The sequence below is a fragment of the Peromyscus maniculatus genome, chromosome 7, assembly GCF_049852395.1.
Source record: "Peromyscus maniculatus bairdii isolate BWxNUB_F1_BW_parent chromosome 7, HU_Pman_BW_mat_3.1, whole genome shotgun sequence".
NCBI classification, from domain to species: Eukaryota; Metazoa; Chordata; class Mammalia; order Rodentia; family Cricetidae; genus Peromyscus; species Peromyscus maniculatus.
Genome location: NC_134858.1, coordinates 6,217,501 through 6,241,446, shown reverse-complemented (window position 1 = coordinate 6,241,446; position 23,946 = coordinate 6,217,501). Strand labels below are relative to the sequence as shown.

At 43.4% G+C, this 23,946-nt stretch overlaps 1 protein-coding gene across 3 annotated transcripts in view; it reads left to right on the top strand.

Moving 5' to 3' along the window:
- The window catches only part of Arhgap42 (Rho GTPase activating protein 42), a 219,443-nt gene that overhangs the window by 80,027 nt on the left and 115,470 nt on the right, over positions 1-23,946 (top strand). For all 3 annotated transcript variants that reach the window (XM_042280384.2, XM_006983781.4, XM_042280385.2), the window contains one exon: positions 8,206-8,267. In XM_042280384.2, the coding sequence (XP_042136318.1) occupies positions 8,206-8,267 (62 nt within the window). The remainder of the gene's footprint in view (positions 1-8,205; positions 8,268-23,946) is intronic.

Below are 23,946 nucleotides of genomic sequence, written 5' to 3'. Positions count from 1 at the left end.
GATGCTAGTCTGGACCTAGATTTTTATTCATATTTATAGTAAATATCAATAAATAAAATATGAAAGGTCATAAGCAATGCTTTCTGTATTGATATTAGACATTTTTATATAATTATCAATCTTTTTAGGTTTTACCTAGGCAACACCTTTGAAAAAATGGCTCAAACATCCATAGAAGGTGGGTGTTGGAGGAACTACTTCATATGCCTCCTGCTCAAGGTCCTGGGTACAGTAAGCTTCCTGTAGTTCTCATGTTCTTTTAAGTAGTGTTGAATAAATTAAGTTATTAATGCATACCAGTTACACATATTCATGAGCTTCAGTGAGATTTTCTTATATGCCTATGGCAGTCATTTGTTCTTATCACTCCTTCCAAGTTCGCTCTCTCACCCTCTCCCACCCCCACCCCAATCCCTGGTCCTTGCATCCCTCTCCAGTAGTTCCTCTGTGGTTTCACTTTAAAAAATATTCCTCTTTCCACAAGTAAGAGGAAATGTGGGGTGCTTGTCTTTCTGTGCCTGGCATATTTTGCATAGCGTGACATCAGGTTCTATCCATTTTCCTGCAAAGAGTATAGATTGTTATTCCTTATGGCTGAGTAGTATTCTATTCTGTGTGTGTGGATGTGTGACACCTCGGGTGACTGATAGCATAGCTCAGCTATTGTGACCAGTGCTGCGATAAATGTGGATATGCAGGTGTCTCTTATGTGAGGAGTTCTTCAGTGCAGACCCACAGTAGTATAACCTGATCACACGGTAGCTCTGGTTTTTGTGTTTTTGAGGAGATTTTATGCTGATCCCAAGGGGATGCAATGATTTATTCTCACCAGCAGTGTACAAAGGTTACATTAAACACAGCATTGCTGGTATTTATTCTAATTGATTGATTGATTATCTCCACTCTGAGAGAGAGGTAAGATAGAATCTCAATGCACTTTTGATTTGTATTTCTTTGATAGATAAAGGTCATGAATATTGCTCATGTATTGATTGCTGTTTATAGGTCTACAAGTGAAAAGCATCTGCTAATCCTTGGCTCACATTCACTGCCTTACTTGTTTGCTTATCCATTCTGTTGAGTTCTTTATATCTTTGGATATCAGTCCTTAGGCATGTGGATTTTTGGAAGGGGGTTTCTCCCATCTCTGTGTTATCCCTTTACTGCCCTGGTTTTTTCCTTTGCTGTGCAGAAGCGTTTTGACTTGATCCAATCCTATATGTCAGTTCTCAATTTTGTATCCTAAGCATCAGGAAGTTGTTGCCTGTGCCACAGTGCATTCAAGTGTTATCCCATATTCCTTCTGTTGTTTCAATGTCTTGATTCTTCCATGAAAGTCCATTCTGAGTTAAGTTTTTTTGTGATGGTAACTTTAATTGTTAACAACTCAGGACCCCTAGGAAGAGAGTCTCATTGAGGGATTGTCTACATTGGGTCTACATTGGGCTGGATTGTAGGCATGTGTATAGGGGAATATTCATTAAAATAACAAATGTGGGAAGATTCAGCCTAGTGTGAGTGGCACTATTCTGCAGACAGGGGATCCGATCCAAGCTTTGTAAGAGGAGAAGGTGGGCTCAGCACAGGCATGCAGGTGAGACTGTGTATTCACTCTGGCTTTGATGCGATGCGACCACTGTTTCAAGCTCCCAAAGCTGTGACTTCCTTGCAGTGATGGACTGTAACAGGAAAGTAAGCTTCGGAAACCTTCCTCAAGTTGTTTGTCAGGATATTTTCTCACAGCCACAGAAATGAAACTATAGCCAGTCTGTGTGCTGCTGAGGTGTAGGGTCTAGTTTGAACCATCAAAGCAAGAAGCACTATTTCTCAGCATTGTCCGTTAGAAGGGTTGTCTTTTGTCAAGGTTGATAAACAATGGTGTGCACATATTTCTGGGTCCTCACTTCCCTGACAACTCCATGGTGTTTTTGTTTTTATCGGTCTCTAGCACATTTTTAAATCAGGTGTTCTGATATTCCTGGCATGGTCCTTTTGCTCAAGATCTCTTTTGCTACTTGGGTGCTTTTGCACTTCCACTAGAATTTAAGGATTTCACTGGTGTTTCATGCAGACCACCAAATCTGTGACTCTTTCAGTCTCCAGGCTGTCTGTACAGGCCGGATTCTCTGCACCCATGCACAGCCCTCCCATCTCCCAGTGCCTCCTTCAATTCCTTCCTCCTGGATATTATCATTTTTACCCTTCCTTCTCGAGTTTGTTTGTAGCTTTTACTATTTTTCTAGAAGCTCGTATGAACAAGATTGTTTCCCTGTTGTTTTATTCTCAGCTATTGCCAATGCATAGGCACTGTTGTGCCCATGTATGTGTGAGTGTGGTACACGGGTCAAACAGGACCTTGCTCGTGTTGGTCAAGCATTGCACCACTGAGCTACACCACCAGCCTACTACTCATTTTTGTGTGTTGATTTTGGACCCTTGCTGCTTCACTGATTTTATCAGTTTTTTGGAAACTTTCAGTGGTGTCCTGAGGATTTTCTTTCTTTTTTAAGATTGAATTTATTTTTATGGATGTGTCTGTGCATGTTCGTGTGTTTTCCTGCAGAGGCCATTTTTGCATCATCCCCAGGAACTGGAGTCATAGGTGCTGTGAGTTGCCTTATGTGGGTGCTGGGAATCTAACTTTAACTGTTTTCTGCTGGAGCAGCAAGTGCTCTTAAGTGCTGAGCCACCTCTCAACCCATGTAGGGTTTTCTAAGTATAGAATCATGTCACCTACAGACAGGGTCATTTGGTCTCCTCCTTCTACTTTTATGTCCCTTTTATTTCTTCCTCTTGCTCAGTTACTTTGGCTAAAGTTGCAAGTAGTATGTTGAGTAAGACTGGTGAGCCTGGACATCCTTATCTTGTTCCTGATTTTAAAGGAACTGCTTGCAGCGCGCGCGCACACACACACACACACACACACACACACACACACACACACACACACCATCCTTTCCCCGCCATGGTATCCTGGTCTGGTCTTTTGAGTCATTTGTGGACCTGTGCACCAGCAGTGCTAACATTATCCTTCCATCTCTAGTGGCTGCCTAGGAAAAGTACCCAGCTGGATCCACTGGGCTTCTGGTGGTGTCTTGTTGTGTGTGTGTGTGTGTGTGTGTGTGTGTGTGTGTGTGTGTGTGTGAGAGAGAGAGAGAGAGAGAGAGAGAGAGAGAGAGAGAGAGAGAGAGATCCCCAGGAAGCTGTTCTCCTAGAATCTAGTTTACATGATAATAAGGAGACTTCTACACTTGCTTTGTGAAACTCTTGTCTTCTTTTTGTTCTCCTAGCAAACTATTAACAAAATACCCTGAAGCTTTAGCCGCATGCTTCTGAAATCCGTAGACCATCAGCCAATTTAGGAGACAATAGCCAGTGTTCCCCATGTGCTTGCTTTCTCAAAGAACACAAATATCCTCATTTGGACCAAAAATATGTATTTTTTAAGTGGAACCGGCTTTATAATATTTGAAAAGAACAGTTTTAGTTCTTTGAGTTTTTTTTTTTTTTTTAAAGATTTTCCCCTGAAAAGTCAACAAAAGAAAAAGAAGGAACAAAATTTATTTTCAGATTGGGTCCAATTCCCCCAAACTGCTGAAGGGAGGGTGGCTTTTGTTGTGGGGAACCAGACATTCAATTTCTTTTGCATGTTAAAATTTGTCTTCTCAGACATTTATATTATAATTAGCTATTATCATGCTGAGTTTATTAATAGTATTTCTATGGGAAACAGACCAGTTCAAGTGTAGTAGAAAATGGCATCAGTCCCTTTTGAACAAGGAGAGGTAGTGGGATAATGAGAATCTGAGTTGCTCTTCCTGGAAACCAAACATCTATTTAAAGCAACCACAGCTTAGTGGGTGTCCTTATGGAGCCTGTGGGCATCAGCAGGTGTCTCACGCCTGACCCAGCAGCATGTCTGTGGTCACTTCCTGAATTGATCAAGTGAGAGGGTCTAGGCTGCTGCTGATATCACTGTTTGCCCCAGGGTCCTCGCTGGCTGACTTGTGATGGGCAGATTTTCTGTGAAGTCCTGTTTGCCCCAGGGTCCTCCTCGCTGGCTGACTTGTGGTGGGTAGATCCTCTGTGAAGTCCTGTTTGCCCCAGGGTCCTCGCTGGCTGACTTGTGGTGGGTAGATCCTCTGTGAAGTCCTGTTTGCCCCAGGGTCCTCGCTGGCTGCCTTGTGATGGGTAGATCCTCTGTGGAGTCCTGTTTGCCCCAGGGTCCTCGCTGGCTGCCTTGTGATGGGTAGATCCTCTGTGGAGTCCTGTTTGCCCCAGGGTCCTTGATGGCTGACTTGTGGTGGGTAGATCCTCTGTGAAGTCCTGTTTGTCCCCAGGGTCCTCGCTGGCTGACTTGTGATGGGTAGATCCTCTGTGAAGTCCTGTTTGCCCCAGGGTCCTCCTTGCTGGCTGACTTGTGGTGGGTAGATCCTCTGTGAAGTCCTGTTTGCCCCAGGGTCCTCGCTGGCTGACTTGTGGTGGGTAGATCCTCTGTGAAGTCCTGTTTGTCCCCAGGGTCCTCGCTGGCTGACTTGTGATGGGTAGATCCTCTGTGAAGTCCTGTTTGCCCCAGGGTCCTCCTTGCTGGCTGACTTGTGGTGGGTAGATCCTCTGTGAAGTCCTGTTTGCCCCAGGGTCCTCGCTGGCTGACTTGTGGTGGGTAGATCCTCTGTGAAGTCCTGTTTGCCCCAGGGTCCTCGCTGGCTGCCTTGTGATGGGTAGATCCTCTGTGGAGTCCTGTTTGCCCCAGGGTCCTCGCTGGCTGCCTTGTGATGGGTAGATCCTCTGTGGAGTCCTGTTTGCCCCAGGGTCCTTGATGGCTAACTTGTGGTGGGTAGATCCTCTGTGAAGTCCTGTTTGTCCCCAGGGTCCTCACTGGCTGACTTGTGATGGGTAGATCCTCTGTGGAGTCCTGTTTGCCCCAGGGTCCTCGCTGGCTGCCTTGTGATGGGTAGATCCTCTGTGGAGTCCTGTTTACCCCAGGGTCCTCGCTGGCTGCCTTGTGATGGGTAGATCCTCTGTGGAGTCCTGTTTGCCCCAGGGTCCTCGCTGGCCGACTTGTGATGGGTAGATCCTCTGTGGAGTCCTGTTTGCCCCAGGGTCCTCGCTGGCCGACTTGTGATGGGTAGATCCTCTGTGGAGTCCTGTTTGCCCCAGGGTCCTCGCTGGCTGACTTGTGATGGGTAGATCCTTTGTGAAGTCGTTTGCCCCAGGGTCCTCCTCGCTGGCTGACTTGTGATGGATGTGATTTAACTTTGGGAAATTGCATCCTATGTAGTTTGTGCCCTCCCAGGTTTGTGACTGTTAGAAAAGAAAGAACTTGTAGGATCTTCCTCTTTTGTTATTCCAGGACCATGATTGTCCTGCTGTCTCTTAATTTTCATTCTTAGGCATCACCTCCTGACATTCTGCTCTTGACATGTGTCCTTGTTTCAGATTGTCACACAGCCTTCCCTTCTCTCAACACAGGACAGTTCAGTTAGCAGTTAATATTCGTACTGTAATGAGTGAGCATCTTACTTCTGACACAGCTAGTATATTACGGTTGCGTTATTTGTGTATCTTTGTTTTTCCAGTTTGTAACTGGCTGTGGTTTCTCTGTCTCCCCCATCCCTCCCTTCCTTCTTTCCCTTCCCTCCCTTCAATCAATCACCTATTGTGATAGTGTTAACCTGCAACTTGACAAGAATCTAGACTCATCTAGGAGATGGGCCTGAACATTCTTGTGGGGTGTTATCTTTATTACTTTAATTGAGGTGGGACACCTGTTCACTGTGGGTGGCATCATTTCCAAAAGTGGAGCCCAGGGAGCTAAGAAGCAGGTGCTCATTGCTTTTGAGCCCAGATGTGGTGTGACCAACAGCCTCACCCTTGGCTCTCTCCTACTTCCTGCTTGATGGATGAGACCCTGCACTGTGAACTCTAAATAAACTCTTTCTCCCTTAAGTTGGTTCTGTCAGAATATTTTATCATCATCACACAGTGAAAGAAAGTAAGACACCCGTGGCCCATCAAACTACCCAACCTCTTCTGACAACTTTCTTTACTCAGAGGAAGTAAAGATGTAATATGCAATCATACTCCAGAGCTAAAACTTTCTCTTTTTTGAGATATGTTTTCCTTAGCATATAGTAATTATCCATGAGGTGGGTTTCTTTTCTTCCTTCCTTCCTTCCTTCCTTCCTTCCTTCCTTCCTTCCTTCCTTCCTTCCTTCCTTCCTTCCTTCCTTCCTTCCTTCCTTCCTTCCTTCCTTCCTTCCTTCCTTCCTTCCTTCCATAGGATTTCTCGGTGTAGCCCTGGCTGTTCTGGAACTTCATCTGTAGACCAAGCTGACCTCAAACTCAGAGATCTGCCTGGCTCTGCTTCCACTGTCCAGCTAACTAAATCTATTTACTGTGTGTGTCCTTTTCACTGTCATAAAGTAGGATTTAATATGACATTTTCATATTTATTTATTTTATTCGTTTTTTTTTTGTTTTTTGTTTTTTTTTTGTTTGTTTTTTTGTTTTTTTAAAGACAGGGTTTCTCAGTGTAGCCCTGGCTGTCCTGGAACTCACTCTGTAGACCAGGCTGACCTCAAATTCACAGAGATCCACCTGCCTCTGCCTCCCAAGTGCTGGGATTAAAGGGATGCACTTTTTATACATTTATGCATATATGTTTTTCATATATTTGCATGATGTAGGTTGATTATGCTGACTTCTTATTGCCCTCTTTGGCCCCCTTCCCACTCTTTTGGATCCTCTTCTACTGTCACATCTTTTAAATGGTCAGAGGATCATGAGCACTTGTTCACAGGACCTTGGGCACTGCAGAAGATATGTTTCCCTTTCTCCTCAGCCATTAGCTGTATACAAATCCTCAGAGACGGGTGGAGCCTTGTGACTTCCTTCCCTTCCCATGATGAATGTTGATGGGTTTCATCACCCAAGATCACAGCTGCTGTGGGTTAAGAGTGCCGTGGAAGTCAGCACCCACAGTCCTCTGTCCTGTGTACCCCCACATGTCTCTCTGGATCTTACACTCTTTCCACCCCTTCCTCTGTAATGTTCCTGAGCTGAGAGGATTCAGTGGGGGGCTTTGCACTACTGAATGCCACTACATGTATTTATACAATATTACATTTATTTAAGCACCACATGTGTAAGTGCCTTTGTGAGTGTGGGCACATGCACCTATGTGCACATGTGAGGAGGTCAGGGGAGAGCACATGTATCTTCCTCTGTTACTTTTTATCATATTTCTTGGAGGGTGGAACTCCCATGAGCCTAGGCCTGGTTCAGTTGAGAGCTAGGGATTCCCAGTGTTCCTCATATCTCTGTGTCATTTTCCCCATCTCAGCACAGTGGTCACAGGCGTGTGTGGCAATGCCCAGTTTCTTATGTGGGTGCTGGAGATTCGAACTTAGGTCCCCAGGCTCACACAGCAAGTGCGATGGCTTGATGGCTTTACCAACAGAGCTGTCTCTTCAGCCTGGTTTATTCTTTTTACAGATTTTTTTTTTTGGTTTTTCAAGACAGGGTTTCTCTGTGTAGCTTTGCGCCTTTCCTGGAACTCATTTGGTAGCCCAGGCTGGCCTCGAACTCACAGAGATCCACCTGGCTCTGCCTCCCGAGTGCTGGGATTAAAGGCGTGCGCCACCACCGCCTGGCCTTTTTACAGATTTTAAAACTGTTTTGGCCTGCAGAGATGGCTCAGTGGCTAAGTGGCTGCTCTTTCAGAGGTCCTGAGTTCAATTCCCAGCAACCACATGGTGACTCACAACCATCTATAGTGGGATCTGTTGCCCTCTTCTGGCATAACATTATACATGCAGATAGAGCACTCATCCATAAAATAAATACATCTTTAAAAAACAAAAACAACAAAATGTTTCATATCCACAGACCACTGTTGAAAGAGATTCAGGACTACTTCAATGTGAGTTTCATATATTAAATATATAATCTATATTTGTTTTAGGACCTGTAGACAAACTTCTTGGCTTTAATTTGTAGCTCACAGAGAGACACCCACCTCTTACCCACAGCTGTTAGTCATTGGCCTCTTAGTATATGCTTGTTTTTATAGATGTACAAACAAAATCACACAATATAAGACACAAATTAATAACTATCTTCATTTAATGCTTGCTCCTATGTAATTAAATACTAGCCCTGAAACAGGATTAATGCCTTTCTTTCTGTCTTGTTTTTAAACAGCTCAGTCGCTGAAAGAATTCGCGAGGCTGCTTATTGCCGTAGAAGAGGAAAGGCGTAGGCTGGTAAGTTTGTTCCTTATGTCTTACGAATCCTGCTATGTTTGTATTCTCCAGAAGAAGGAGCAAATTTGAATTAGCCACAGAGTAAATGTCACATGTAATTTTGAAAGGTATGTGGCTGTAACTAGCTTTAAAGAAAAATCTATGGGGGGAAACTGACTAATAAAGTCGAATAAAGACTGTTAGCATGAGACTTTGAGATGGTGACACTGAGTGGGGTCATGAGAGCCAGGAGGACTTTGCTAGTTGGGAAAAATAGGGTTAAAACATTTCTAGGCTAATAGGTTAGGTTAGGTAAAATATTAGAGCACAATTATTGGTAGTGCTTTTTTTTTACTCAGAGTATAATTTGCCTGGGTGTGTGACTCTAATCCCAGCACCCAGGAGACAGAGGCAGGCAGATCTCTGTGAGTTAAAGGCTAGCTTGGTCCACATAATGAGTTATAAACCAGCTGGAGATACATAGTGAGACGCTGTCTAAAAAATTAAAAACAGACAAAACAAAAAACAAGCCAAAACCACAAAAGAAACTAAATATAACTTTTGGGTGCTGGAGAGTTGGATCAATGGTAAAGGGCATTTGTAGAGGACCCAGATTTGGTCCTCATCACCCACATGGTGGCTCACAACCATCTGCAAACTCCTCCTGGGAACAGCATGTAACAGCACACAGGTAAAGCCATGGGACATGTGGCAACATATAGATGAACAGAAATGGGCTGAGTTTAAATATAAGAGCCTCCACAGGCCCTGCATGTACATTGTGCACAGACATGCATTCATTAATATGGACATTTCTGGTATTTCTGTAGTTAGCTTTTTTAAACAATGGATTGGAGGCTTATTATTATTGTTACTTTTACTGTTTGTGTGCACACGATGTATGTATGTATGTGTGTGCTGTGTGCATCACAGTGTTCGTGTGGAGGTCAGAGGACAACTTTGTGGAGTTGGTTCACTCCTTTATGTGACTTTTGGCGATCAAATTCAGGTCCCCAGGTTTGTGTTGCAAGTGCCTTTAACCAAGGAGAGACTTGACTGGCCTCCAAGTTAGCCATTAGAAATAGGCTTTAGTGTAAAGGCAATTGTATCTGAAAGTTTTCTCTTGACCTGCCCAGCCCCACGGACCCCGCAGCCACTTATAAAATAATCACTCAGAAGCTTATATTAATTAAAACTGCTTGGCCTACCACTGACTAGCTCTTATATTTAAACTCAGCCCATTTCTGTTAACCTGTATGCTGCCACATGTCCTGTGGCTTTATCTATGTGCCGTTACATGCTGCTCCCTGGATGGTGGGCTGGCATCTACTGACTCAGCCTTCCTGTTCCCAGAATTCTCCTCATCTGTTTATCCCACTTATACTTCCTACCTGGCTACTGGCCAATCAGCATTTTATTTATCAACCAATCAGAGCAACACATTCACAGCATACAGAACATCCCACAGCACCTCCCCTTTTCTGTCTAATCAAAAAGGAAGGGTTTAACTTTAACACAGTAAATTACATATAACAAAACAGTAATCAAGTAAGAACTACAGTTATAATATCTAGTCTATTTGTATTTGGCAAAATTAAAGAAAATATTCTATCTATCCTTTATTTGTGAGTTTAAAGTTTTATATCTAATTTATATTTTATCACAACCAAGGAAAATTATAATTATCTAGTCTTCAACTACATCAGACCCCAGAAGGATATAATATTCCCTAAGTAAACAGGAAGAGCATTGTAAGCAACACCCAAAAATTTAGAATGACACAGACAACTGTCTGCCTAGATAGTCACCCAAAGTTCCTCTGTAATGTTGGGGCATCCATCTTCAGCCCATAGGCCTAGAGTCTCTCAGTTGCTTCTCCCTGTGTTCTGTAGAATGTCTGGCAGTTTCCTCTGTGAAGCAGGAATCTGAAGAACCATTTTGCCTTGCAAAGTTCAGTTGTCACCTTCCTGTGGGTCCTGCATGTCCAGTTGATACAACATTTTGTCAAGTAGTACAGGCAAAAACAGTTTCTTGCCCAAATGGCTATTTTTGCCAAGAAGAAGATAAACTCCATATAGAGTATCTTTGATGCCCATCTTTCTCTTTGAAGTAAATTGGTGCTGTCAGGAGCAGACGTGTCTCACTGTCCAGAAAGTCTAAGTTTTTAAAGCATTTTAAATGTCATATTCTGTAGGTCTTTGAAGTGTTTGAAGATTACCCACCTAACTGAATTATATCTATGTATACCTAGAAAATTTAAAAAGACTATAAGTTTGACTATCATAGAAGACTAATTATTAATCTGTATTTCTTAGTTATCTATTACAATTTAAATGAATTACATAAACATAATACCTTAAACAAGAGTAGAAATATACATACAGTATAACAAAATTAACTTTAAATTTGCATCAATAAACTAAAATCCATAGCAACATAAAACATTTTTAAACAAGTTGTTGCTCTTTAAAAGTAGGTTCATTAATCTACCCTTTCATCCTATCATATCTATATCCTATATTTCTGTATCAGACAATGACCTCAAGAAATTTACAGGCAAATGGTATGTACTAACTTATAAGTAGATATTAGGAATAAAGTATAGGATAACCAACCTACTACAGTCCACAGCCCCAGAGAGGCTAGATAACAAGGAGGACCCAAAGAGGGATGCATAGATTTCCCTGGGAAGGGGAAATAGAAGAGATCTCCTGGGTAAACTGGAGGTGGGGGTGGGGGTGGTGGTGGGATAGGGTGATAGAAACATGAGGGATCCGGTTGTACTGGCTGGTGTGGTACAGAGGGGGAGAGTAATGAAAGAAATGTCTTGATGGGGTTGGGGTTAGGGAGAAACCTGGTGCCAGGGAAACTCCCAGGAATCCACAAGGATGACCCCAGCTGAGACTCCTAGCAATAGTGGACAGGGTGCCGGAACTGGCCTTCCCCTGTAATTAGATTGGTGACTACCCTAATTGTCATCATAAAAACTTCATCCAGTAACTGATGGAAGCAGATGCAGAGATCTACAGCCAAGCACTGGCATTGGGCCGAGCTGACTCGAGAGTCCTCCTGAAGAAAGGGAGGAGGGATTATAGGAACCAGGAGGGTCAAGGTCATGACAGGGGAACCCACAGAGACAGCCAACCTGAGCTACTGGAGCTCACGAACATTGGACTTAGGGAACCTGCATGGGACTGACCTAGGCCCTCTGCATATGTGTGACAGTTGTGTAGCTTGGTCTGACTGTGAGGCTCCTAGCAGTGAGGTCAGGACCTGTCCCTGGTGCACCTAGCTGACTTTTGGGAACCTATTCCCCATGCTAGATTACTTGGTCCAGCCTTGATACAGGGGAGGAACTTGGTCCTACCTCAACTTGATGTGCCATGCTTTGTTCATACCCACAGGAGGCCTGACCCTTTCTGGATGGAGGAGTGGATGGGGAAGGGGTAGATGAGAGGGAGGTGGGAAGGAATGGGAGGAGAGGAGGGAGGAGAAACTATGGTTGGTATGTAAATTATAGAAAAGAAATAAGCTTTAGATATGCAAACCTCTATACCAACACTGTAATGAAATTTTCCTGAAATTAAAATGCAAAGAATAAGTTTTTCAGTGTCCTGTATGGATAAAGTTCTGTCTTTTGTCTACATCACATTGTGGGTGCTTGTTATCTCCTGACTGTTATCTGGAGAGACAAGAAGGCTGCCTTGAGGGGTGGTACATCACCCTCAATCCATCACAACTTCAACAGTGGTAGTTCCTATTGCTTGTTGACATTTATCTCTGTCACTATGACAAAACACCCCAACAAAAAGCACCTTAGAAGATGAAGGGCTGATTCTGACTTACAGCTCCAGAGGAGATACAGTTTTAGCACTAGCTTGGTCTATCAGTGAGCATTGCCACACCAGATGTGTGTGTGTGTGTGTGTGTGTGTGTGTGTGTGTGTGTGTGTGTGTCCGTGTAGATGCTCATTTGCTCACAGATCTGATTTCCTTGATATGACCTTATTATTCCTATAGCCTCTCTCAGTTCCAGTTTATAAACTAGCACCTTTCTGCTTGAGGAACTAGTCACTTATCAGGTAGTGCCTTGTGGGTGGCGCCAGACATGTGACATTGTTCATATGTGTTCCTAACTAACTGCAGAATCATCCTCCATACTCCAAACCAAGTCAGATGCCGCTTGTAAACCGGAGTGTCTCAGGTTGAAGCACTTTCTGAGCAAACCACTGTTTTACATACCGTGGAGTGACTTAGATGACGGCCCAGCCTTAGTGTAACAACTTCCGGCTTCCTGCCCTCCCTCCCTCCCTCCCTCCCTCCCTCCCTCCCTCCCTCCCTCCCTCCCTCCCTTCCTCCCTTTTCCCCTCCCTCCTTTCTTTCTTGCTTTGGTAGAAGTCCTTACTCTAGAGAGCAGGAAGGATGAGAGCATTTGCTAGGATTTGGGGAAATATTTCAAAGTATTCATATTATGGAAGACTTAAGACTCATAATGACAGCTAATAGTGTGTTAAATTCTAAAAATACTTCCGAATAGAAATTGTAGAGTGGTCAGTCAGTGAAGCCTGTCTTGGCACATTGCTGGCCAAGCATTTCGCTGCCCATTTAACAGTTCTGCTTTGGATTGTAAGAAAGGCAAGTACGGGAACATAAGGCCAACAGCTCACGGTGTATTCCTTGCTAGCTTTCAGAAGAATGTTTGGAAAGTTGTCCTTTTCCTCTCTAAAACTTGGGTAATATGTTGTTAGATATTTTTCTGTTCATGATAATCCACAGAAGATTAAGCTGGTATTAACTTTAAAATATATTTGTACTGCAGCATTCTGTTTTCAGGAAGGTTCCAACATATTTTTCCTTGTGGTTGACATCATAAAGGTTGTTATTTTCATGGTCATATATAAAATCACTGGACTTCAAGATTTTTAAGTGGATACATGAAAATAGACACCTAATCTTTCTGTACCTTCCTGTATCCCAAGACCTATTTATTCAGTCTATTGATTTACAATTGTTGACTCTCAGGAAGGATTTTAAGTCACTTTCCTCCCAGATAACACTATCATGACCCATTTAAAACAGGACGTGCTAGGTGAAGACTTTCGCATTTTATGACTTTTTTTCTCATCATTTTATATATTGCATGATGTTGAAAATTTCCTTTTCTGTTTTGCTCCTTGTACAGCTCCCTGGGCAGGGGTTTTATTGCTTACAGATGTGTGTATTCTCGTTCCTGATGATGGCTCCAAATGGACAGAGCACTGGGGCTTCTCATCGCTCTCCTGTGCTCTTTATCTCGTAGGGCTCACAGCCTTTTCCTTGGAGACTCTTCATCATATTGGGAAATTTTAGTTTTTACCACCTTTTTTTCTTTGTGGTTTGTACATGTGTGTGTGCATGTGTGTGAGCGCTAGCATATGCATGGAAGTTAGAGGACAACCTCGGTGTTGGCCTTCTCCTTCCATCGTGTTTGAACAGGGCCTCTTGTTCCAACACTGTCCGCCTGGATGGCCGACCCCGAGCTTCTGAGAGTTCGCTCCTCTCATCTACCACAGGAACGCTGGGATTACAGCTGTGACCACCACACGTGGTCTGACATCGGCCCTCATGCGTGTACAGCAGACACATCAACCTCTCAGCCGTCTTTCCAGCATGTCCCTTTCACTTTTAAGGTCACATGCACTCTGCAGGATTACCTGTTCTTTTTATTGCTAGTGTTGTGTACTTGCTAGTCTTTGCTGCATTAGAAACTGTGATTTGATGCTGCTCTTTGATACTTAAGTAGCACAAAAATGTTCTTTGATGCTGTAAGACGTAATGCTTGTAAAGTTACGTGTAACTATTCTACAAAGCTCATACGTGCGCAGACTTCAAAGAGAAACTGTGCGGGGGTGATCTCCTCAACACTCATGTCATGAGCTAAAACTCAGTACTGAAAACTTTTGAGTCTTATTTTACATTTATTGAAGACAAAGTAGGTATTTAGTTTAAAGTATGTTTTTAATTGGAATAGTGTTACATCACATTTCTCTTTCCCTTTTCTCCCTCAAGTCTCTCTTGTCACCCCACATACGTGTATGTGTGTGTATGTGTATGTGTGCGCGCACACAGATATGTAAACACATGTGCTGAATCTCCGTTTTTATTATTTGTGTGTGTAAGGGTTAAGGGCTGACCACTCTGCGTTGGACAATAAAGGGCTCATCCTGGGAGGGCTAACTCCCCTCCTGTGTTAACATGTATAGGTCTGCTTTATGTGGCCATGTCTAGGGCAGACTGTTTCAGCGCCTTCTTGTATTTTTGGCTCTTATGGTCTTTCCTCAGCTCTTCTGTGATGTTTCTAATAGAATCTGAGCTAAACGTGTTCTACATACATGCACACACATGCATGCATATACATACATGCATGCACACACATATACACAAAAGTACACATACATGAATACACAAGTTGCTGCCATTCTGAAGTGCGTGTGTTACTTCTAAGATGTACAGGAAATCGAGGTAAATGGTTCCAAAAAGGGAATATAGAAACAATGTTATTAACTGTGTAAATATTTTATCTGTAAATTTTTAATTTGATTTTATGTGTGTCTATATGTATTTATATGTATATGTGTGTATATATGTGTGTTTGTGTGTGCATGCATGTATGTATATGTGTGTATGTATGTGCATACATACACATGTACTTGAGTGTATATATGTGCATGTGCACGTATGTATGTGTGTATGTGTGTATGCATGTGTGTAAGTATGTGTGTGTATATGTGTATGTGCATATATGTGTGTGTGTATGTGAGTACATATGTACATGTATGTATGTGTCCTTGTGTGTATATATGTGTGTGCATGCATATATGTATATGTGTTTGCATGTGTACTTGTATGTGTGTGTGTGTGTTCATAGGTATTCCTAAGGAGACCAGAAGAGAGCACTGGATCCCCTGAAGCTCTTGTTGCTGGGAACCAAACACACCCCTTTCCTATTTCCGTGTCTGTATCCCACTGGATTTAATGAGAATTGCTTGCACGTGCACAGTGTGGGATTACTTACTCAATGATGGGCAACTTACCAATGGCCAGCCCTCGGGATAAAGGTGACTGCTCCTCCCGATTGCTCTGTAGCCAGGGTGGGGCCCCATCCTTGCTGGAACATTGATGGGCCTGGCCTTGTCCCTTTTGAGTGGGAGGCAGACAGGGCACCAGGGCTTTTTTAGCCAGATGGCTCTTGAACTCTCATTGTAGCTGAAGACCTGGCATTCCTGATCCACCTCCAAATTTTGGGGCTAACACTCACTCACCACCAAGCTCAGACTGCTGGGGTGGAACCTGGCATGTTGTGCATAGTAAGCAAGCAGGTCACTCACTGAGCTACACGCCCCCATGTTTAGTTTGAGGACAACCTTATTGTGTGCTGTGGCTGCCATAGCACTCCATGTAGACAGCTCACAGCCTCCAGTTTCTCCCCACCCTCCTAACACTTCTTGTTTCCGTTTTTTTTCTAGCAGCCACCATAAAAGTTGTGACAAGTAGCAGCATAATTTTCCTTTGATCCATGACTAGGGTAGGTGGCAGATGCCCTGTCCATGAATCTGCAAGTTTATCAGTGAGCATTTTAATGTGATAGCAAATGTAGAGTGTGTAGGAGACACTGCTGTAAGAACATGCTTTGTGGCAGGACAGACGGTGTCAAAACATCAAAAACACGTTTCCCTGTGCACATTACAGTGTTAAGTGAAGAACCCTGATTGTTGTAGAAACAGGAGTCTAAGCCAACGTGTGTTTATACTCTGGATAATTTAGTCATTTGAAGCTTCATTATTTTAATTGGCAATAGTTAAATAACAGTAATTTCCTTTGCCTTTTGTTCTTTCCAGACAAGCATTTTTTAAAAGCTTTTATTGCCAGCCTCAGAAAAGCATGCTGTAAAAATGAGAATAGCTTGGTATTTCCACAGCACTTCTTGTTGTTGTTGTAATTGGAGCTTTGATGGTGAAACTGAAAACTGAGGCAACAGAGGATGTGCTCCTGCCCCACTGGGCATGTGGTGACAGGTGGCAGGGAGGAGGAGAATGCTGTAAGAGAAAGGAGCTTCATGGGAAGCTTGTCTCGTCGCAGTTGGATAGAGCAGGAGTCTGACCCAGGACTGTTGACATTTTGAGCAGAGAGCTTCCTTATACAGAGGACCGTCTCCCACACTGTGGGACCTTTAGTGACATCTCCCAGCAGTAGACTCCTGGTCTGCGTCCTTCTAATGGAGACATACCTGATTGGTACCAGACCTTGCCAGATAGATAAAGCTGTGAACCACTGGCCTTTTGTGTTTATTGGGAGCCTTTTCTAGTGGATCTGAGGGTATCCCTTGACATCATCTGACTTAACTGGGGTTAATTATTACTCATGTCCATTAGCCTTTAGCTCTTAAAAGATAAGGCAGCTTTCTAGCTTAGCCAGGTCTCTTTACATATAATAAGTGGGATGTCAGGAAATGTTTGCTGTGCTGCATTCTGATGAAGCCTTTGTATAAGTACAACTCTGCATCTCTGTCATGCGTTTTCTAAAGTCAGATATGACAATGCATATGGTTTAAACCCTTTCGTGTGTGAATGGCAAGTACTGTCAGAAGTGCTCTACAGTAACTCATTAATCCACAGAGCTGCTGTGCAGGCATGCTACATAGCCTTGGTTTTGTAGATGGACAGATTGAGGCCTGTCTATGATGACCGAATAGTCAAAACTCCAGGGGCACCAGAAGGGCAACGGACCCCACAGCAGACTCTGTCTGGTTGTCTCTGTTGCTGACAGTGCACAGGGCAGTGGAGGGCTTTAGAGGATGGTACTGGCAGTTCACAGACCAGCCCAGTTAACAGTCTGCCTTGGGGAACCTCACCAGTGCTCCAGCTCAGCCCGACTGCAGCTTTCATTTCGTGCCGCTTACTGCTTTCACAAAGCAATGCTTCCACGTGTTCCAAAAGATTTCCACTGGGGACAGATCTGCTCTGGTGGGCCATAGGAGGAGGGGATTATATTTCTGAAAGAGGCCAGGTCTGCTGACCTAGCCCTGAGTGTTTCTGCCTCACCTTGGCATCCTCTGAGGTTCTCTTGTTTATTTTAACTTCATTTCTTCTTTGGCTGGACCGCCATGCGCAAATGCAGTTACCCACTGACCCGCCATTTCTTCCTGATCGGCATCATCTGCCGGCCTCTCTGCTGTAATGGGATGAGAGGAAGTAAGCCAGGCAGTGCTGCTCTTTAGGTGGTGAGTTAGTGGTGGGGGCTACACAAATAATAGCAGCAATGCAAGGTGCACTGAATGCTGGTGGCCATGCCAGCAAAAAGTTCAGAGGAAGTGGGGATTACATCTGCCTGGAGGGATTGGAAAGGGCTTGTGCAACTGGCCTTACGTGATAAATAAACGCCCCCAGCAGCAGACAGAGGAGAGTGAAGGGACGAGGGGAGGGAATATGGGAAGAAACGACTGCTCCTGGTGTGTCTGAAATGGTGCTCATCCATAAGAGCAAATGTAGGTGTGCATGCGTAAGTCAGAACTTGTGTGAACAGGAAAATGCAGGATACACCGGAGTCTTGTGTAATTCAAAGTGCTGGGGTTTTGGCAGTGGGAATCTGTGTGAGGAGATGCTGGGAGCAGCTAAGAAACTTTAGGGGTTGGGAAGATATCTCAGTTGAGAAGGAGCAAGAAGAAAAGAAAAACCAGACAGTTGTGGTAGAACCTAGTTATCACCTCAGTGCTGGGGCTTTGGGGGCAGGTGGATTTGGGGCACTCCCATGCTACCCTACCCTACTTATTGTTCTTGGTGATTTTTAGGCCAGTGAGAGTCAGTGTTTCTAAAAAACAAAAACGTGGACACCCCACCCAAGGAACTATGCCCAAGTTGTCTTTGGCCTCCAAAACTGTTGTGTACTTCTGACATGAACATGTGTTCACGTGTGTGCGCGCGCGCGCGCGCGCGCGCGCGCACACACACACACACACACACACACACACACACACACACACACAGAGACAGATTATTATAACATAGTGATAGAGTGTTTGCCTAGAATGTGTCCACTTCTACATCCAATTGCAAGCACTACAAAAAGAAGGGTGGGGAAGGTAATGTAGTGATCAGACAGTGGAGCTTCAGTGAGTTATTTTCAGGTCACATGACAGAAATCCAAGGAGCTGTTATCATTCCTTTGACCACAAGGTTGGATTCACAGTTCAATTTTGCATTTACTAAATTAGTAAGATACTCAAGTTGAACAAATCTATTGAATGAATGTGTGTGTGTGTGTGTGTGTGTGTGTGTGTGTGTGTGTGTGTGTGTATGTGCGCGTGCACGAACAGCTTTTGCCTGAGCAGAGGCAGGTCTTTCTTATAAAGCTACCGTGTTAATGCTGAGGGGAAATAGTGGTTGGAGACTGAGAGGAATGGATGTGGATTTAGGCTGAGTGGAAATAGTGGAGACAGGGCTGCAGCTGACTGCACCCAGGTAAAGGGCACAATGGAGAGATGGAGGAAGTTCCTGGATGGTTATGTGACATGTGGAGACAATGTGTCGGGCTCAGCTTATCAGGCTTCAGGAGAGAGGACATGGTCCAGTGGTTTCCCAGACCATTGGGTGAGCAGATTCTGGGTCTGCCTCTCATTAGCCATGTGACCTTGGACACAATAGCATTTAAAAATAGCACCCATCTAGGGTCAGTGTGGGACTGGCTAGCATTTATGAAGTTCTTATCATTTCACCTGCCACAGAAGATTTCAGTGAAATCAAATTGATGAGGCCCATTTCAAATCTACATAAAAATACAGACTAATGAGAGTCTAGGCTGGAGCAAGGATTGTTTCATTTTAAAGCCATTTCTTCCTGATGTTCTGGAATTTTTTTACTTAAAAAGTTTACTTTAAAGTTGATAACAATACTGATTTTTCATCTTTGTTTTTCTCCGTTTTCTTTTGGATGTTTGTTTAGATTTTTACGTGATTGATAGAAGATCCCACTTTCTAGGAATACCATAGTCTTGATTGGCAGTAAACATGTAAAAGGCAATAAAAGATGAAAGTCTTGAGTTTCACATCTATGTCAGTAACTCCCAGCCAAATTTCATGAGTGACTGAAGGAATGTGACTGTGTGTCCTTCCCAGATTTCCGGTCTCTCTCCCCCCCTCCCTCCCTTCCTTCTCTTTCACGCCCCCCTCCCCCATTCCTTTCTCTCCATTTCCCTCTCTATCTTGTCTCCTCTCTCTCTGACAGCATTTCATTCTGTCTTCAGGGCTTCCCGTGAGGTCATCGGGTCATTCTGGAAGGGCAGAGTTCTGATACAGTAAACCAGAAGAGCGTGAGCCCAGGGTCACTCACCACACGGAGCTTTCAGGCCTCAGGACCTGCCAAGGCCGCCACATTGTCTCTGCAGATTGGTTCAGTGCCTGTGATGGGGGACTTTGTTCTTTCCACCAGAGCAGCTCTGGAATATACACATATTCAAGTGTAAATGGGCATCCATGAACTACACATACATATTTGGAATAGAGCACAGTCTGAGAGGTTTGCAGTGATTGCTCTATTCCTTTTGTAATATATTGTGATCTTATTCATTTCATTTTTTTTTTTTTTTTTGCTTTGTTTTGAGGCTGGGTCTCATATTGTAGCCCAAGTTGACTTTGAACTTAGATCATTTCTCTTGCCTCAGTCTCATGAGTGCTGGGATTGCTGGTGTGTGCCACCACATTCAGCTCAATCTTTCAATGTAAGCATAGTAATTTTTAACCTTAGAACTGGTCCAGTGCAAAAGTGAAGTTCAGTTGGTCACTTCCAGAAACACACAGAAGCAAGTTCAAGCTGTATTTATTCTAGAATACCGTTATTTTGGTGATTATGCACAGAAAAACAAAAAGGTATATATTTATTTAAACAAATCAACAGAACAATCAGTTATCCAGAGCTCTTGAAGGATTTTGACTTTTGTGATACCTATTCTGTGAGAAATCATTTTTCTTTTAATTCTTTTAGGTGACCATCTTTAGGGTTTCTTCTTTCTTTGTTTCCATTATGAATTGCTTTTCTTCCCTTCTCTCTTGGGATATGTGAAGAAAGGTTTTGACAATGTTGCAGTCAGTTCTTTAGAAAAGCCTTACCTAGGGTTGGGGATTTAGCTCAGTAGTAGAGCACTGGGTCCTGTCTTCAGCTCCAGGGGTGTGATGGGCAGGGGCTAAATTAAACTTTGCAGAATTTAGAAAACAACTAGGTTATCGATGTAAAGGAAGGTGGAGAAAGAAGTGTGTGGCTGGATCGCCAGAGCATGTGGATTTCAAGAATAGGTGGGTTTGGGTATGAAAAAGTTAGGTAAACTTTAAGTCCTTCAGGTGGAATGAGCAGGTATGAGATGGAGCCCTGGGGTGACCAAGAGCTTATTTAATCCCCTCAAATAACACAGGTCACATTTGTTAATTGCCCACCAGAGCTAGATGGTAAGACCTGGAGACACCACAGGTTTTGGACAAAGACAAATCAAGCCGAAGCTGATCTAGAAGCCACCCTGGCTGGCCAGCGTCATGGTGCCAGACTGTGCTACACAGGCTGCTAGGAAAGACTTACCGTCATCTTCCTCAGACAAGCACCCTGCACGCCACACTGCTGACCCTCCAGGTGCCCACGTGTCAGAGGGGCGTGACCGCCACAGCAGGGAACTTGGCTAAAAGTCCAGTCTATGCATTCGCTTTTATTTTTATTTTAATTAAAACTGCCTTTTTACAATGACAGACTATGAGATTATTTCTGATGTCTCTAGATTCAGGTCATTTTCAGATGAGGGGATGCATTTTCTTCTCCAGGTAGAATACTGCTGCTGCTAATGAATACCCAGTGGCCCTGTCTGTAAAGTTCACAGACATGGGAACAAGTCAAACATCTGTTTCCCAGGAACACCCTCCAGGATGCTGGGGATGGCCAAAAGCTCTGAAGATGGCATTCAGTGTCCTTTGAGTTGAAGTTAGACGTTTCATTAGCTGTCTAGAACACAAATGTTTTAAATAATTTGGCCTCAGAATACAATGTAGACGAATTTCTAAGTGGTCTTATTAAATAAAACAAAAAACAAACAAACAAACAAACAAAAAAAAAACACGGAGCCAGAAATAGGGGTAAAAATCTGACAGAGATTAGAGGAATCAGAACAGAACAGTCACCAGTTAACCTTCCTCACTTACCACCACGCCACAGTTTCCAAAGTGAGCTACTTCCTGTCTACCCGTGCCTTTATTGCCTTGCTGTTCTGTCCTTTCATTGGCTCATAGCCCAGCTACCTCACTTCTTTGTCACTGCCTGTCTGTACAGACCTCCAGGTCTTTATGGTTGGTACTGGGTTTAAAGGCGTGTGTCACCACGCTTGGCTCTGTTTCCTAGTATGGCCTTGAACACACAGAGACCCTGCCTGCCAAGTGATCAGATTAAGGGCGTGTGCCTGACTTTTGGGTTTACTTAAAATGGCTTGCTATTTCCTGTGATCTCCAGGCAAACTTTATTTATTAATATACAAATAAAATATCACCACATTTCAGCACAAATAAAATATCACCACAATACAATTTGTAATTTTCTCAAACTATACCTCCAGTTGATTCTGAATTGTTTACAAATTTGATATTTTCTTCTAGAAATTATAGTTCTTAGAGATATGCCTATGATACTTATTTCATTTGAGGATTTTTGCTTTGTTTTATTTTCATTTTTATGCTAGGCAAAGTGTCTACAGGGAGTTCCTGCCCTTGCCTCCATTTACAAATTTCAGTTTCATAGTATATCTTCAGACATACTATGTATAGCCTAATACATGATGGTTGTGTATTTTTCAATTATGAAAGAACCAAGTTCTTGATCATCAGTGCCCACAGGAATTTCAGAGTAGATGGTAGATGCAAGGGTGAGGCAGGCAGGTGATGTTTTTATAATTGGAATAATAAAAATTGCTTAAGTGACTGTACCCACAACTATGCTGTTTTTCCTGTAGAAAGCATGAGTGAATTGGTTCTTACAACTGAATTCCCTGTGAAACTTCTCATCCTATAATTTCCTCCGTCATGCAGGATAAGTGAATTATTTCTACAGTTTATGAACTATAGTGATGCAATCTGAAAGACTTCCGGAGGAAGTGGGAGCAGGGACCTCCTGTCATCACATCAGCCCCGTCTCCAGGCCTGCGTTAGCCTCATTGGTGCCGCCAGTGCGCACTTGGTTTCCCACCCCCCATATCCCTACCCCCCACCCCCCCCAACCCCCATTTTCTTTTTTTTCTATCAAAGTGGATATTTTCAGCTTGCAAAAGTAACAACTTATACCCAAAAGTGGACATTGAAGAATGAAGGGAAACATTCACTCACAGGTAACAGCCTGCCATATAAGCCCCACAGTTTGCTTGCTTAGTCCTGAGTGAGAGGGTCTCAGATGGCTCAGAGCACTCGCGCGTGCTGTCACCGAGGCAGGTGACCAGCATGCAGCCTTGGGGTGAGAGCTGAGAAGAGATCCCTCAGTGCTGTACCTCAGACCTTGTCTGATTAATCTACCCATTTGATTTATTATCTCAAAGCTCTGTTTGCCTTCCAGCAGACATTGCCATGCCAAATACAACTTAGAAATGAAACTTGGAAGGGTCAGATAGGTGGTAGCCAAACATTAAAATGCTTTTGTTAGAGAAAGAACTAGAAAGTCCACGTTCGTTTTAGGTTTAGAAGCATTGTTTTCTTCATTTGGTTTGGGCTTGTTTTGCTGTAGAACTTTATACTTACCCTAGCGGGCAGCTTGCAGAACAGTCTGCTCATTTTCCTTGAGTTTTTCTGAGTTGATGATGAGCTGCATCATGTACAACCTTCTTGGAAAGGGACATTGTAGAGCTGTCTTAATGAGGAGAGTTAGTGTAGAAGTCAGCCTGACAGTAGATTTTCCTCTGTAGTAGGCTTCCCTCTATCAAGTTCACATGATTGGGAAACTGACACCACATATGGTTTCATTTTGTGTTACAGAGGCCAAGTCTAGTAATTCCCTAGGGTCTTAATTGGCCAAAAATCCAAATCACCCATTCGATCCAAGTGTTATTAGAGGGAATATTTCCTTTGGAGTGTTCTGCGAGCCCTTGAATGGAGCTGCAGGCAGTGAAGCCTGTGATCATTTTATTAGCCCTTCACTCCCGAGTCTTGTAGGCTGTCCACAAAAAATACCGAGGTCACTCTATCGCCATGCCTCAAGCCACTGTTTATTCTTTAAATGCTGTCTTTGGAAAACTGAATTTAGTTCTATGGTGAAGTCATTGGTCAAAAGGAAGAGTCTCCTTGGCAGTCACACCCACATTTAAACGTTTTGTCATGGTAACTGAGAACAGTGGAGAAAAATGCACAATCTTGACAAATTCCAAAAGCAAAATTGTAAAACAAAGATTTTCGCTGAAGTAAATCATGACTGCAGAAAATGAGGGCGTCATTTGGCAATGGACCTAACTGCTGGCTTCTTAGAGGCAGCAGGTTATGATTAAGACCATGTTGGTGCTTCTACAAAGTGTGTCTGGATCCACGTGTGCGCTCACCACCCACAGGCTGCTGAAGGAAGTTGTAGGAATGTTTGTCTGTGAGAAATTTCCTAGGGCAGCAAAGACTTGGTATTCAGCAGTTAGAGGCCTGCATCCTTTCTGCCTATGCTTATATAGATTGT